This window comes from Triturus cristatus, chromosome 6, assembly GCF_964204655.1.
Source record: "Triturus cristatus chromosome 6, aTriCri1.1, whole genome shotgun sequence".
In the NCBI taxonomy this organism is placed as follows: Eukaryota; Metazoa; Chordata; class Amphibia; order Caudata; family Salamandridae; genus Triturus; species Triturus cristatus.
Window position 1 is genome coordinate 41,428,005 of NC_140589.1, and position 14,314 is coordinate 41,442,318.

Sequence of the window (14,314 nt, forward strand, 5' to 3'; positions counted from 1 at the left end):
TCCCCCTTACAGCCTGCGCAACTCTCCAGTGCACCGTTTTCTCTCTGCCCTTACAGCCTGCGCTCCTCTCCAGTGCACCGTGTTCTCTCTGCCCTTACAGACTGTGCTCCTCTCCTGCACCGTGTTCACTCCTCCTTACAGCCTGCGCTCCTCTCCATTGCACCTGCTCTCCGCCTTTATAGCCTGCGCTCCTCTGTTACACCGTGTTCTCTCCCCCTTACAGCCTGCACTCCTCTCCATTGCACCGTGTTCTCTTCCCCCTTACAGCCTGCACTCCTCTCCATTGCACCGTGTTCTCTCCCCTTACAACCTGCGCTCCTCTCCATTGCACTGTTCATTCCCCCTTACCGCCTGTGCTCCTCTCCATTGCACCGTGTTCTCTCCCCCTTACAGCCTGCGCTCATCTCCATTGCACCGTGTTCTCCCACTTAGACCCACCGTTTGCGTCCTGCAGTCCCATTTCCACCCTGTCCTGTCGCTTGCACCCTACCCTCTTTAACTCCAGTGCCTTGGACCATGACCTCTCCTTCCTTGCTGATCATGCCATCCTGTCAGCTCTGGTGCACTGGAAGATGTTCACCAACCTTCATTAACTCACAGCTAATATGACACGAGCAGCAGCAGTGCAGCTTTCCCTGCAGCATCTCTGCACTGCACCTTCACTTTTGGTTCCTAGCTGCGGTTTATGGATTAGTTTCACAACACAGTGGTATTACTGAGGACCGCGGGAGGACGAAAGGTGAGTGAAACCGTTGTCATTTGAACCTGGGACCGTTGGGATAGGAACGGATTCTTGTAGCCTATGCATTAGTTCACGGAGCAGGCTGACGAAGGATAGTTACAGAGGCTGTGCCTGCTTCTGCAGTCACTGAACAGGTACACCGCGGAGCAGCTACATGACTGGAGGCAGTTGTGCATGTTGCCTGCATATGGGAGAAACAATTAATTGCGTCACCTTGTATAGAAGTTAATGCAATAATTTAGAGTTTATCAGTATTTGGTGACTCTAGATAACTGATTTGGACACTATTGTTGTGTTAATTTTAATTGTTGATTATACTATAAGTAGCTGGATACTCTCAGGTGATTAGTGCGCTACACAAATCAATATAACAAAACTTAACCATTCATTTCAGTTGGGAAGGAGGACCGAGGTCCCCTATTATGTCCATGGTACTTCCGCCGTGACTAGTTGGCGGCTTGATAGTCGTGTATCCCCCTTCAAAGTATTGGATTCTGAACAAAACCTGCACCGTTGCCGTGTAGCTGCTACCAATCCGTAGGACCTGCACACTTGTTGGACAACATAAACTTTGGGTGAGGTGCTGTACTGCTCGATTTTTCCGGTCTTATTGTGTTGAAGGGTGATTTAGGTGACTTCAGTCTCTTTCCATTCAAGTCTAAGGGTTAGAGTAGTGTATAGAGCCTATTTATTAGGCACTTCGACATGATCCTGTGTTCTTCCCCATAGATCAGCGTTTGCATATATATCCTAGGGGATAGATTCGTTAGCATTAGGGGTAATCTGTTCTGTAGTGAGGGTATTTCATGGAGCCGTGCTGAATTCAGGCCTGGTAGGCCTTAAACGGGAGAGACTCCATCTTTCCTCCTGCTCTGGCAGCTCGGGATGTTTCTAGGTCATAGGCAGTGTTTTAGTTAGGAGGTGTTATTCGCTTGGAGAGAACCGGTTCAGGCCGGCCCTTATCGAAGGATTGTATTTTTCTTCATGCCGAAGACACTACATCAGGCCGGCCGGCTGGGAACGTGTCCTTGGCACGGGGAGGTACAAGAATTTGGTGGGCGGCAGGTTACGGGCTGGAATTTTCCATGAGGAAATGCACGTCTATATTAGTAAAAGTTTGAGGCAGATACTGGCACTTGCTTCTAGTCCATAGGCGGCACCTGGCCGTTGGTAGTAAAGCTGCTACTTATTCCAGGGAAGACAGATGACAAACTTGGAGGTGGAGAAAAACCGAGAGATAGATATTCCAAAGAGAAGAGAGTAGCCGATGAGGAAGAGGTCCCAGTGACTCGGAGAGGGAGACGGGAGTAAACCCGTGATTGCGGAGGTGTGACTTCCAGGCGAAGCCGAGGCGCAGACGAGAAGGGAACCTAGATGACCATTGAGTGCAGGCTACATACGACCAAGGTGATGTCAACCCCTTACTATTAGAGTGTACAACTTAATCTTTCACTTTTCTTTGCAGGTTATGTGATATGTATTATGTTCCGTGAGTGTGCATGTAATAACTAAATAAAGTATTCAGTTTGTAGTAAAGCAATATGTGCTACGTGTTCTTGTGTAAGAGGGTAACCTATTCTTCTAGTAACATGCAGGTAGGTGGTAACTGAATAAGGGAGAAAGGAGCCCTTCGAACTGGGGAACAAGTTGTGCTCAACTAGCTGTCTTTGTGTGATCTGATATATAGTAACACTGATTCTAAGGCTGCCGTCTGGGCAGGAAGTCCTGGGTCCGTTTGGGACCGCGAGGCTGTGACTGCCGTCTGGGCAGGAAGTCTGTGGCTGCCGTCTGGGCAGGAAGTCCTGGGTCCGTTTGGGACCGCGAGGCTGTGACTTGTCTAAGGCTGCCGTCTGGGCAGGAAGTCCTGGGTCCGTTTGGGACCGCGAGGCTGTGGCTGCCGTCTGGGCAGGAAGTCCTGGGTCCGTTTGGGACCGCAAGGCTGTGGCTGCCGTCTGGGCAGGAAGTCCTGGGTCCGTTTCGGACCGCGAGGCTGTGGCTGCCGTCTGGGCAGGAAGTCCTGGGTCCGTTTGGGACCGCGAGGCTGTGGCTGCCGTCTGGGCAGGAAGTCCTGGGTCCATTTGGGACCGCGAGGCTGTGACTGCCGTCTGGGCAGGAAGTCTGTGGCTGCCGTCCGGGCAGGAAGTCCTGGGTCCGTTTGGGACCGCGAGGCTGTGACTTGTAGGTCTTGGTATATATAGTAGGAATTCCCTGTCCTTAGGTGGTACATATATGTGGTTATTTAGGTGTAAATAGGCCCTAGGGAGGGGGTAACGTTCTGGTTTGGGTTAGAGAGGCTCTGCTGAGCGGGTTCTATCTGATCCGAAAACCCAAGCAGAACAGGTGCCTAAACTGATTCCAGGCACCTTGCAGTATTTATTAGCCTAGAGACCAGCTAGCTCATTTTGCCACCATAAGGACCCCTAGCCTTACCAGGGAGTGAATAGTTTCTGGCAAGTACTGAACATGACAACCCTAACCCCACAGGGATCGTGGAAACCGATCAGAACCTTTCGCTCAGTCACTTGTGCTTTCTAGTGCTCAGAAAGGTTTACAGAGTACACAGTGGGATGTCTTCAATATATTTATTGAACCAACGTTCTTCTTATACAGAATACATGCTGTGATAATCAGTAGACAGAAGTGGATGAAAGTGATTACAAGCACCAAGAGCATAAGTAATAGATACAGTGCTACCATGGTGCTAAAATAGTGTATGTTTGCAGGCATAGAAACAATGCAGGAATTGGGCATACTCCTACTATGCAAAACTCTACTCTACATGTATCTAGATCTAGAGTGTGTGTACGTCTGAAGCCAAGAGTCCGTCTTGATCTTGAACTGGACACCCCCTCACAGGGATGTCAGACAGCAGCGTGGTGAAGTCTTAACGTGCAGGGACCCTGGGTGTCAGTTGAAGTGTCTCCTTTGCTAATCTATCGGGATGCTCATTATTTATAATGGAAAGCAGCCTTGCGATGTACATGCAGATTAGTGATGTTATGGATATGTCGATAGCTCTGTTGCCCCGCAGATGAAGATAGAACTTTTGTAGCTAGTGCGTGAAGAGGCCTCGTACATGATGTTCGAGGCAACGTGATAATGTTGTGCGAAGCAAGATGTGTAAACAAAGTAATTTCAGAGAAACAAATCCAACATAGTTGTGCATGGAAATATGTGCCAAAGTTCACGTCAGAAATGTTACTGTGAAACCGAGGATAATGTAAGAAATGAGCAGCTTCACTATATGGGCCTAACCCGGGAACATAACACCGTGCCAGAGAAAGTATCTGCATATGTCCTGTTTAACTGTTGGACATCTGTGTACCCTTTTGAGATTGCACTGCTCCTAAAATAATTGTCTGAGATGTTTAATCAGTGCATCTACTTTCTTTAGGTCAATACTGTATGCCAGAGGAAGGAGTTCCGCTCACCCCCAAAAGTGCGCTCCTAACTACCCAGGAGATCATTACTCTCGCTAGACTTTTCGTGAAAGAAGGGGTGGACAAAATCCGACTGACTGGTGGCGAGCCCCTCATCCGTCCAGACGTTGTTGACATTGTTGGTAAGTGTTGGATTTTGTGTGCACTACTCTAGAACCAGTCTAATCTTTTAATTGTTACGATGGCAGAGACTGATCCCTGAGACAAAGCAGGTGAGTCTTTAGAATGTGTTCCTGAATGTGTAAAATGATCTCTCTAGTTGGAGCATCAGGACGTTCTACCAAATCAATACAACAGTTGTGATGAGGCATTGAATTACTTTCATAGTTAGGAGTAATTTTTTGTCAGTTCAGTCCATTGGCAGCTGGTGACATTTGAAAGTGGTGGTGCGTAAAGGTTTGGTATGACTTTTATGTAGTGAGCGACATGGGCAGGCTTAATGGACAAACGTGGGGTCCAGGCTGGATCCTCCTCCAGAAGAAAAGATTGAAAAAAAGAGCTGCACATCTTCAACCACCTCTCTTTCCTGTTCAGCACCCTCTTTTCACTCTTCCCCAAATGCACTTTCTTGAATCTCCCCTTCTTCACCACATCCAAACATACACTGCACTCACTCGCATCTCAGCAATTTATTTTACTTTGGCCTTGTAACTGTTTTGTCTTCTGTGTACCCCCTTCACATACGTTTTCACAAAATTGCAATTACAACTGGAATAAATTATTATTGTTCTGTGTGCTCTGCAGAGAGGCCAACCTGCTCACAGGCACTTTGGTTTGGCTTCAGCGTCAGAGCTCTCAGTCAAAGCCACTCATAAACACCTGTACAGCTCAAGTATGCACAGAATAAAATCGAGACAGAAACACCACATGATTAAATAGCTAACTCTCGAGGGAGGCAAGATTAAGTGAAACTTGAAATAAGTAAGGAACTAAATCGCTGACATGCATTGCCTTAGTATTTTCAACACTCATTGTTCATAAATCAATCCATGTTTTTGACATTAATGTTGTTAAAGGAATGAAGATTGGAGCAGTTTTAATGTCATACAGTAGATTACTGTGTATTGTAAGCACATATCTCGTCTTTGCCCTTGACCCGGATATTTGTATCAACTTCACAAGGGAACAAGAACACTTGCCTGCTCATCTTTTGCATCCATTTCACAGGGAACAAATGCTGCAGCTCCACTTCTTGGGAATATATATTTCATTAAAGATTTAAAACAAATCGGGAACATCAATTAACATAGTTCTACTCTTGGAGAATATTGCTATGTATTTGGCAAAAAGCATTTGGAGCAGGGCAATCAAGTCAAACTTTGATCAGTTTGAGAGACTGGACAAAGACAGGATTATTTACACATGTACATATGTATGGCAATGTGTTTTTAAGGAAAGACAAACAGTGTCTCAGTCTCTGACAACACCGTAACAGCAAGTCATTTACAGAATGTTATACAAACAAACTCTGCACAATAAATTACTGGTTCTGTCATGTTCAAGCAACTTTAAATGAATGCCTAAATAGATGCTTTTTCTACTGAGATTGAATTATCTGATATGGACATTGTGGGGGAATTTAGATGATATGAGTGATTAGCCTTATATTAGTAATTTAATGGATCAACTGATTAGTAATTTTATGGCTGCAAGGGGGGCAGTATAAAGAGAGGTCCTAAAACGTACATTGTTTTGGACTATTCAAAATGGTATGTTGCGGTATGTAAAGCAGTATCCCTGCAGCATTCTTTTAAGTCCTCTTACATGCCTTGTTGAATAGCCCCCAACACATTTTATTGTGATTCAAATGGAAACATTTGGGTAATATTCATATTGACTTATTAAATAACTGTGCCTTCTTTGCACTTCATTAATAGAGAGTCGAACGTTTTATTCTGACTCACAAAGGGTTGTATGATGGAACAACGCAGGGAAATACTTTGCATGCCTTTACAAAACATTGGTCACCCGACATGTTTTTAGACCACATAGGTTTTTACTAATGTTGTGTCCTAAAACATATGGAGATCTCATCTGCTACTAATAGGACTCTCATGCATGTATGTAAACGTAAGACCCAATGCACTTACGATACCACTATATATTTATCTGCAAGATGTTTCTCTGTGCATCAGCTTTATCAAACCAGAATTTGTACCCTGGTACCTTAATTGATGGATGAGTGTAAATTAATTTGTTTTGTAAAACACCATCCATTTCATGTTAGGCTTTTTGTCACTGCTTCTTGCTGAGGTGTGAATACTGGGACTAAACCAGAACGACTTTGTTTCCTTCCTTTTTCTTTTTTGTCCATAAATGTATGAAGAGTTCTGTCCTTTCGTCTTCTTAGACTTTCTTTGCACCTTTTGTTGTATGCAACAGAACACAAACCACTATAAACATATGATATTTGCTTCGTTTTTGATCCTCGAAAAATATTTTTTCAAGAGTGAAACAGATTACCATTCTCTTGGGAATACATATTTTATTAAAGATTTAAACCAAATCGGGAACATTAATTGACAGTTCTACTCTTAGAGAATATTGCTATATATTTGGCAAAAAGCATTTGGAGCAGGGCAATCAAGTCAAACATTTACCAGTTTGAGAGTGGACAAATACAGGATTATTTACACATGTACATATGTATGCAAATGTGTTTTTAAGGAAAGACAAACAGTGTCTCAGTCTCTGGCAACACAGTAACGGCAAGTCATTTTGCTGCATCTTCACTTCTAAGTGACTCCATGTCAAAGTGGGGGAGGTTAGACGAGGCGTCTCGGAACAACATACATATTAGAAGTTTAGCATTCAAACACCATCACAGAGGACAAAGCACCAAAACACGTGCATGGTGCTTGCATCCACTCAAACGTAGGATGAATGGGAAAGGGTGGGATCTATGCCTGTGAATGATGGACGACTGCTCTTACGCAGGGAGGAAGATTCCAACGCCTCAAACCATGACACTGACAGCGTCACTGGCCTACAGCGGATACTGCCATAGACTGCAATGGCAATGATTCATTATGAAGTGCTGTAGAACATTAAGCCGTGCGTCCCAATTCAGAAAGTTGATGTTCGAGGCATATGAGCTGCAGATTATACACTGTGCATAGATCGCCATCTGGTGTTGGGCCCGGATGTTTGCAGTTTGTTTTTCCTCTTGGAAAGTCTTTGGGAGTCACGAGGTCGGTGACTCCTCCTATGGTTAGTACTGCGCATGGGCTTCGGCTCCATCCTCAGATTGTTTTTTTCCGCCATCGGGCTCGGATGTAAAACTTTGCGCTCCGGCTTCGAACTTCCCAGTTCACCGATCGACACATAAATCCTCGCTCATCGAGCTTCTTCAAAGACATAAATCATCTTATTCATCTTCTCTTCGGCACTTCTTCGATTCCGGTCGTCGACGGCGGCCTTCGGGCCTATTCCGGCTCCGGTCTCGGCTGATGGAAAGAACTCCCTTCAAGAAGTGCCCTCGATGTGGGTCCAAGTTTCCCCACACCGATCTCCATGAGGTGTGTAACCTCTGCCTCTCCCCAGAACACGAGGCCCGAGACTGTCCCGCCTGCAAGTCTTTTCGCTCAAAAAAGACCATTCGAGATCGCCGGGCTAGACGCAACATGGCGCACTCCTCGACCTCCGCTCCAGTCGACATCTTCGGGGATGACGTCGAAGCTCCGGGACAGCAGGACATCGAACAGGAGGACGACGACCTCGTCAGCGCTTCCGAGGCCGACGACTCAGATGTGGAGGACATCATCCCGGCGCAGCGGGTCGTGAGTAAAATTCCCCCGCCCACGCCGATCCCGAAAAAGGCTTCGGTCACACCTTCGCCTTCGGGCCTAGGCAAGACCAAGGACACTGCTTCTGACACCCCACCTCCGGGCCCGGTGAAGAAGCTTTCTAAGCCTTCCAGAAGCTCGGGCTCGAGCCAGCCGGCCACCGGTGCCGACAAACACTCTTCGGCACCGAAGAAAAAATCGGCCTCCACCTCCACACCGACCTCGACACCGAAGTCTTCGGTGCCGAAACCTGCTCCGGTGCCGACCAAACATTATAAGACCCTCGGCACCGACACTCCCGTGTCGAGACCCCCTTCGGCACCGACCAAAAAACCGGAGGTTCCCAGGAAGCACGGCTTCGATAAACCTAAGAAGCCGCCGGCCCCGAAACAGTCGGCGCCGACTGATCAACCTGGGTCACAGGAGCTCTTCACGCCGGATCCTTTGCAGAAAACCCTCACCAAGGATCCAAAGACCAAACACTTGACATTGTCTTCCAAAAAGAGACACTTGGACAAGCCGGCTCCACCTCCACCTCCGTAGAGAAAGGACTTTGCCACCTCTCCTTTCAGGGTGCCTTCCCCTCCTCCTTTACCTCCTCCACCCTCTCCACCCTCTCCACCTCCACCCCCTCCACCTCATCGTTCCCCTACCTTGTCCCCTGTCCCGGACGATTTGGGGGACCCTTACTTTGATCCAGCAGATGTGCCACAAGATCCCACCCCTACTGGATCCCCAGACCCGTGGGATGATTATAACAATCCGGACATCCCAGATGTCCCACAGGATGACCTTTATCCATCTAGGCCATCCCATCCTGAAGATTCCTTGGGTTTTCACCACTTGTTACAAAGGGCGGCACACTACCACGGGGTGGAGTTACATACCGACCCAGTGGAGGAGGTCTTCCTCCTTGACACCTTCGATGATACACATAGGTCCACTGCCATTCTACCTATGTTAAAGGGCGTAATTAAACATGCCCCTGAGGTTTTTAAAGACCCAGTCAGGGCCAGGGTCCTAAACCCTTGGATAGAAAAGAAGTACAAAGCCGCCCCTACAGACCCTTCTTACATTAAGGGCCCTGCACCATTAGATTCCCTAGTGGTATCCACAGCCAGGAAGCGCTCAAATTCTCAGGCGTCAGGCGAAGCGCCCCCCCGATAAAGAGTCCAAGCTCCTAGATGCGTCAGGGAAGCGCGCTACGTCACAAGCGGCCAATATATGGCGTATTGCCAATATGCACTGTTGGCACGATACGACAGGGCGCATTATGATGAGCTAGAGACCATCATGCACCATCTCCCTGAAAAGTACAAGACTAGGGCTAATGAACTTATTCAAGAGGGTAAAACAATAACCAATACCTTGATACGATGTGCCCTAGATGCGGCAGACACAGCCTCCAGGGCTATAAACACCGGTGTCCTCCTCCGTCAGGATTTAAACCAGAGGTTCAAGCCTCTATTCTCAATCACCCATTCGACCAAGATCATCTATTTGGTCCCAAAGTAGATGAAGCCCTTGAAAAAATGAAAAAAGATACAGACACGGCGAAATCTATGGGAGCCCTACAAACACAGACTCCCAGGCGGTCCTTTCGCCGTTCTTCCTTTCGGGGCACGGGCAGAGGCTACTCATCGGACAGTGCATCCACGTCCTATAAATCCCCCCCTCAGTCTACCTTTACGAAAGGTTATCAAAGAGGCGGATACAGAGGCAATAATAATAAGGGCAGAGGCAAAACAAATACCGCCTGCTCTGCCACACCTCCTGCCCAATGACTTTCCCCCGCTCCCTCCAGACCATTCCACTCCGGTCGGAGGCAGACTGCGACATTTCCTTCACGTCTGGGAGACCATCACCTCAGACAAATGGGTGACACAAATTATTCAGTCAGGGTATTGCCTAGAATTAACATCTACACCCCCCAACATTCCACCTAGGCACCGCCCTATGTCACAAGAACATACTGCGCTACTGACACAAGAGGTGATCTCCCTCCTCCAAAAAGGAGCAATAGAGCAGGTCCCCATAAATCAACGAAATTTAGGGGTCTACTCCCTGTACTTTCTAATTCCAAAGACATACGAGACACTAAGACCTATCCTAGATCTCAGACCTCTAAACACTTACATTCATTCGGACCATTTTCACATGGTAACCCTCCAACAGGTTCTTCCACTTCTCTCCCAGAACGACTTTCTCACCACTCTGGACTTGAAAGACGCGTACTTTCACATCCCAGTACACCAATCTCACAGAAAGTACCTCAGGTTTGTGGTAGACGGACACCACTACCAGTTCAAGGTGCTCCCGTTCGGGGTAACAACAGCACCAAGGGTGTTCACCAAGTGCCTGGCAGTAGTGGCTGCACATCTCAGAAGACAGCACATTCACGTCTTCCCCTATCTGGACGATTGGCTCATAAAAGCCACGTCCTACCAACAGTGTGTGCACCATACCGCTGCTACAGTCCAACTACTTCACCAGCTAGGCTTCACGGTGAACCATCAAAAATCCCACCTGGTACCATCACACACAAAACAATATCTCGGTGCCACCATAGACACCTCAAAGGCCATAGCCTATCCCAAACCTGCCAGGATTGCAAATATACAGGCGCTGCGTCAAAAATTCCTATCCCAACACTCTCTCCCAGCAAGAGTGTTTATGCAGCTCATAGGGATGATGGCCTCTTGCATCTTTATAGTGCCACATGCAAGACTCCAAATGCGCCCACTCCAAGAGTGTTTGGTGCGCCAGTGGAACCAGGCCCAGGGGCAACTGACAGATCTGGTGTTGGTAGACGGTCGCACCCATCGCTCTCTGCAGTGGTGGAACACCACAAACCTTTCCAGAGGTCGACCGTTCCTGGACCCGGTCCCACAAATAGTCCTAACGGCAGATGCATCGCTCTCCGGCTGGGGAGCTCATCTGTTACATCTCACAGCACAGGGCACATGGACGCCGCAACAGAAGCTACTCCACATAAACCATCTGAAGTTACTGGCGATCTTCCTCGCCCTAAAATCCTTCCAGGCGCAGATTTCAGGCAAGGCAGTCCTCATTCGCACAGACAACATGACTGCCATGTACTACATTCAAAAACGGGGGGCACACACTCTCCACAGCTCTCTCAGTTAGCACAGAGCATATGGAGATGGGCAATTCCACAAAAGATTTTTCTCCTAGCCCAACATGTCCCAGGAGTACAAAACACCGTGGCAGATCTGCTAAGCAGACAGACACAGCAGATGCACGAGTGGGAACTTCATCCACAGGTTCTTCACCCGTTCTTTCAGAAGTGGGGGCATCCACACATAGACCTATTCGCCACCCACGAAAACAGAAAATGCCCAAGCTTCGCCGCCAGATATCCACACCCATTGTCCAAAGGCAATGCGATATGGATGAACTGGTCAAACAAATTTGCATACGCCTTTCCACCTCTCCCACTAATTCTATTAGTGGTCCGGAAGCTACAGCAGCATTCCCTAACTCTAATCCTGGTAGCTCCAACATGGGCCAGACAACCGTGGTACACCACGCTGCTGGAACTCTCAGTAGTACCACACCAAAAGCTACGCCTCTCACCACGCCTCCTAACCCAGAACCATGGAGAGATCAGGCACCCGGACCCAGCTCAGCTCAACCTTGCGATCTGGCTCCTGAGGTCCTAGAATTTGGATACCTTAACCTTCCCCCTGATTGCATGAACATTATCAGGGAAGCTAGGCGCCCTACTACTAGGGCGTGCTATGCAGCAAAGTGGAAAAGATTTGTTATTTACTGCCACAATAACACGATCAATCCCTTAAATGTATCCATACAGCACATTATATGTTATTTACTCCATTTACAAAGGTGTAACCTAGCATTTACCTCCATTCGATTACGCCTCGCTGCCATTGCTGCCTATTTACAGAACAGACAGCGCCTCTCACTTTTCAAAGTACCTGCCATCAAAGCCTTTATGGAAGGCCTCAAAAGAGTAATTCCACCCAGAGTGCCACCCTCACCTGTTTGGAACTTGAATATAGTCCTCACACGGTTAATGGGACCCCCTTTCGAACCATTACATAAATGCGAGCTGCAATTCCTCACATGGAAGACAGCTTTTCTAGTGGCCATCACTTCCCTCAGACGGGTTAGTGAAATACAAGCACTCACTATACAGGAACCTTTTCTTCAGATGCATCACAACAAGGTTGTACTCCGCACCAATCCCAAATTTCTACCCAAAGTCATTTCTCCTTTCCATCTAAACCAGTCGGTAGAATTACCAGTCTTTTTCTCGCAACCCCAAACAGTTGCGGAAAGAGCCTTACACACACTGGATGTTAAAAGGGCTTTACTTTACTACATCCAGAGAACACAACCTTTCAGAAAAACCAAACAGCTCTTTGTTTCCTTCTCTCCACCACACAAAGGCAACACTATTTCCAAATCAGGGATAGCTAGGTGGATTGTAAAATGCAAACAGATTTGCTACCACAAAGCAAAACGAACGCTATCGGTTCCCCCTAAAGCCCACTCTACAAGGAAGGTAGGGGCTTCTATGGCTTTCCTAGGGAACATACCACTAGATGACATCTGCAAAGCAGCGACATGGTCAACACCACACACTTTCACAAAACATTATTGTGTCGATGTGCAAACCAAGCAACAAGCTAGTGTGGGCCAAGCTGTACTAAAAACACTGTTTCAGACAACTGCAACGGATGCCGGTGGTCGCCGCTAGGGTTGGGTACTGCTATATAATCTATGCACAGTGTATAATCTGCAGCTCATATGCCTCGAACGGAATATGCTACTTACCAGTATGCATCTGTTCTTGGCATGTAGAGCTGCAGATCTATACACGCCCACCCGCCTCCCCGGCTACCTGTATCCGTTCCAGTCTTATCTTATTTAGATACAATACACATGGGTTTCTTTACTGTTACTACAACGCTCCATCTTTCCCCACTGGCGAAAAACAATCTGAGGATGGAGCCGAAGCCCATGCGCAATACTAACCAGAGGAGGAGTCACCGACCTCGTGACTCCCAAAGACTTTCCAAGTGGAAAAACAAACTGCAAACATCCGGGCCCAACACCAGATGGCGATCTATGCACAGTGTATAGATCTGCAGCTCTACATGCCAAGAACAGATGCATACTGGTAAGTAGCATATTCCTTACTGCCTGGCTTCTGTCTCCTGCTTCAGAGCGAGGCAGGGGAGGCAGCCTGGGACAAACAGCCCAGACTTAACTACATTCGATTTGTTTAGAGATATACGATTGTCTCTCAAAATAAATCGATCGACCTAATATTTGTACAGGAATGTGAAATAGTTTCAGGAGGACACAGCCCAAATGGAGATTCCGTCCCTGATTCCATCCCACGGACTCATGTGACCTGTTCTGTGTATGTTGGTGTTTTGTTTCCTTTCTTTCTTTAATGACTCCATTTTCTACTTATTTTCATAGCACAACTACGAAAGCTTGAGGGACTCCAAACTATTGCCGTAACTACGAATGGAATAAACCTTGCCAGGCAGCTGCCCAGGTTGAAGGAGGCAGGGCTGGATGTTCTGAACATCAGCCTGGACACGCTTGTACCAGCAAAATTTGAGTTCATTGTGAGGCGTAAAGGTAGGTACATCAAGCTTGTTATTTTTGCCAAATTCTGGTGGCCAAGGATTTCTTGTATTAGTTTGTGCGAGTGAGGAAAATAGTTGGTTAAAACCTGTAACTGCAAGCTGGCTGATTAGCTGTGAGAGAATGTGTAAAGTTTTGCGAGTTCATCAGAAAAAATCGCATGAGTGAGGTAATTTGCTGTTTTGGTCTGCTTCCGTTGCCATTGGTTAGGAATCCTGCAATGCACACACAGCTTTAAAAGCTCTCTCTAAACTATACTGCCAGTAAATAGTTTTTGGAGGTGGACCCAGTCTGTGCATGTCCTTTCTGCACTCTGCTTTCTGCCTGTGTGTCACCAACCATCCCACCTGTGTCTGCTGCTAATCAGCAGGATGCAGGGAAATGCTTCCCCTGGAACTCCCCCTTTTTTGAAACTCCATATAGAACTATTATCAATAGTTAGCACATATATATTTATTAATGTTTTTCTACAGACTTGGACAGTACCTGATTAATTAAAATCTGCCTGTAATTTCCATTCTAAAAAAAATACATTGGGCCCATCAGCACTGGATAATTAGAGACCCATCTTCCAATTGCCACATTTAGTCAAACATTTGGAGAAGGTTTTATAATCGGTTACAGAAATGTATAGAAACAAATATGGTTCTGAAGCCCTCCCAGGCCAGTGTTCGCTAAGGGAGCAGGAACAAGGTAGTGTT

At 47.0% G+C, this 14,314-nt stretch overlaps 1 protein-coding gene across 2 annotated transcripts in view; it reads left to right on the forward strand.

Annotated features, from left to right (window-relative positions):
* MOCS1 (molybdenum cofactor synthesis 1) overlaps window positions 1-14,314 on the forward strand; it is a 285,312-nt gene that overhangs the window by 55,279 nt on the left and 215,719 nt on the right. For both annotated transcript variants that reach the window (XM_085610229.1, XM_085610231.1), the window contains exons 3-4: window positions 4,137-4,304; window positions 13,443-13,607. In XM_085610229.1, coding sequence (XP_085466355.1) covers window positions 4,137-4,304; window positions 13,443-13,607 — 333 coding nt within the window. The remainder of the gene's footprint in view (window positions 1-4,136; window positions 4,305-13,442; window positions 13,608-14,314) is intronic.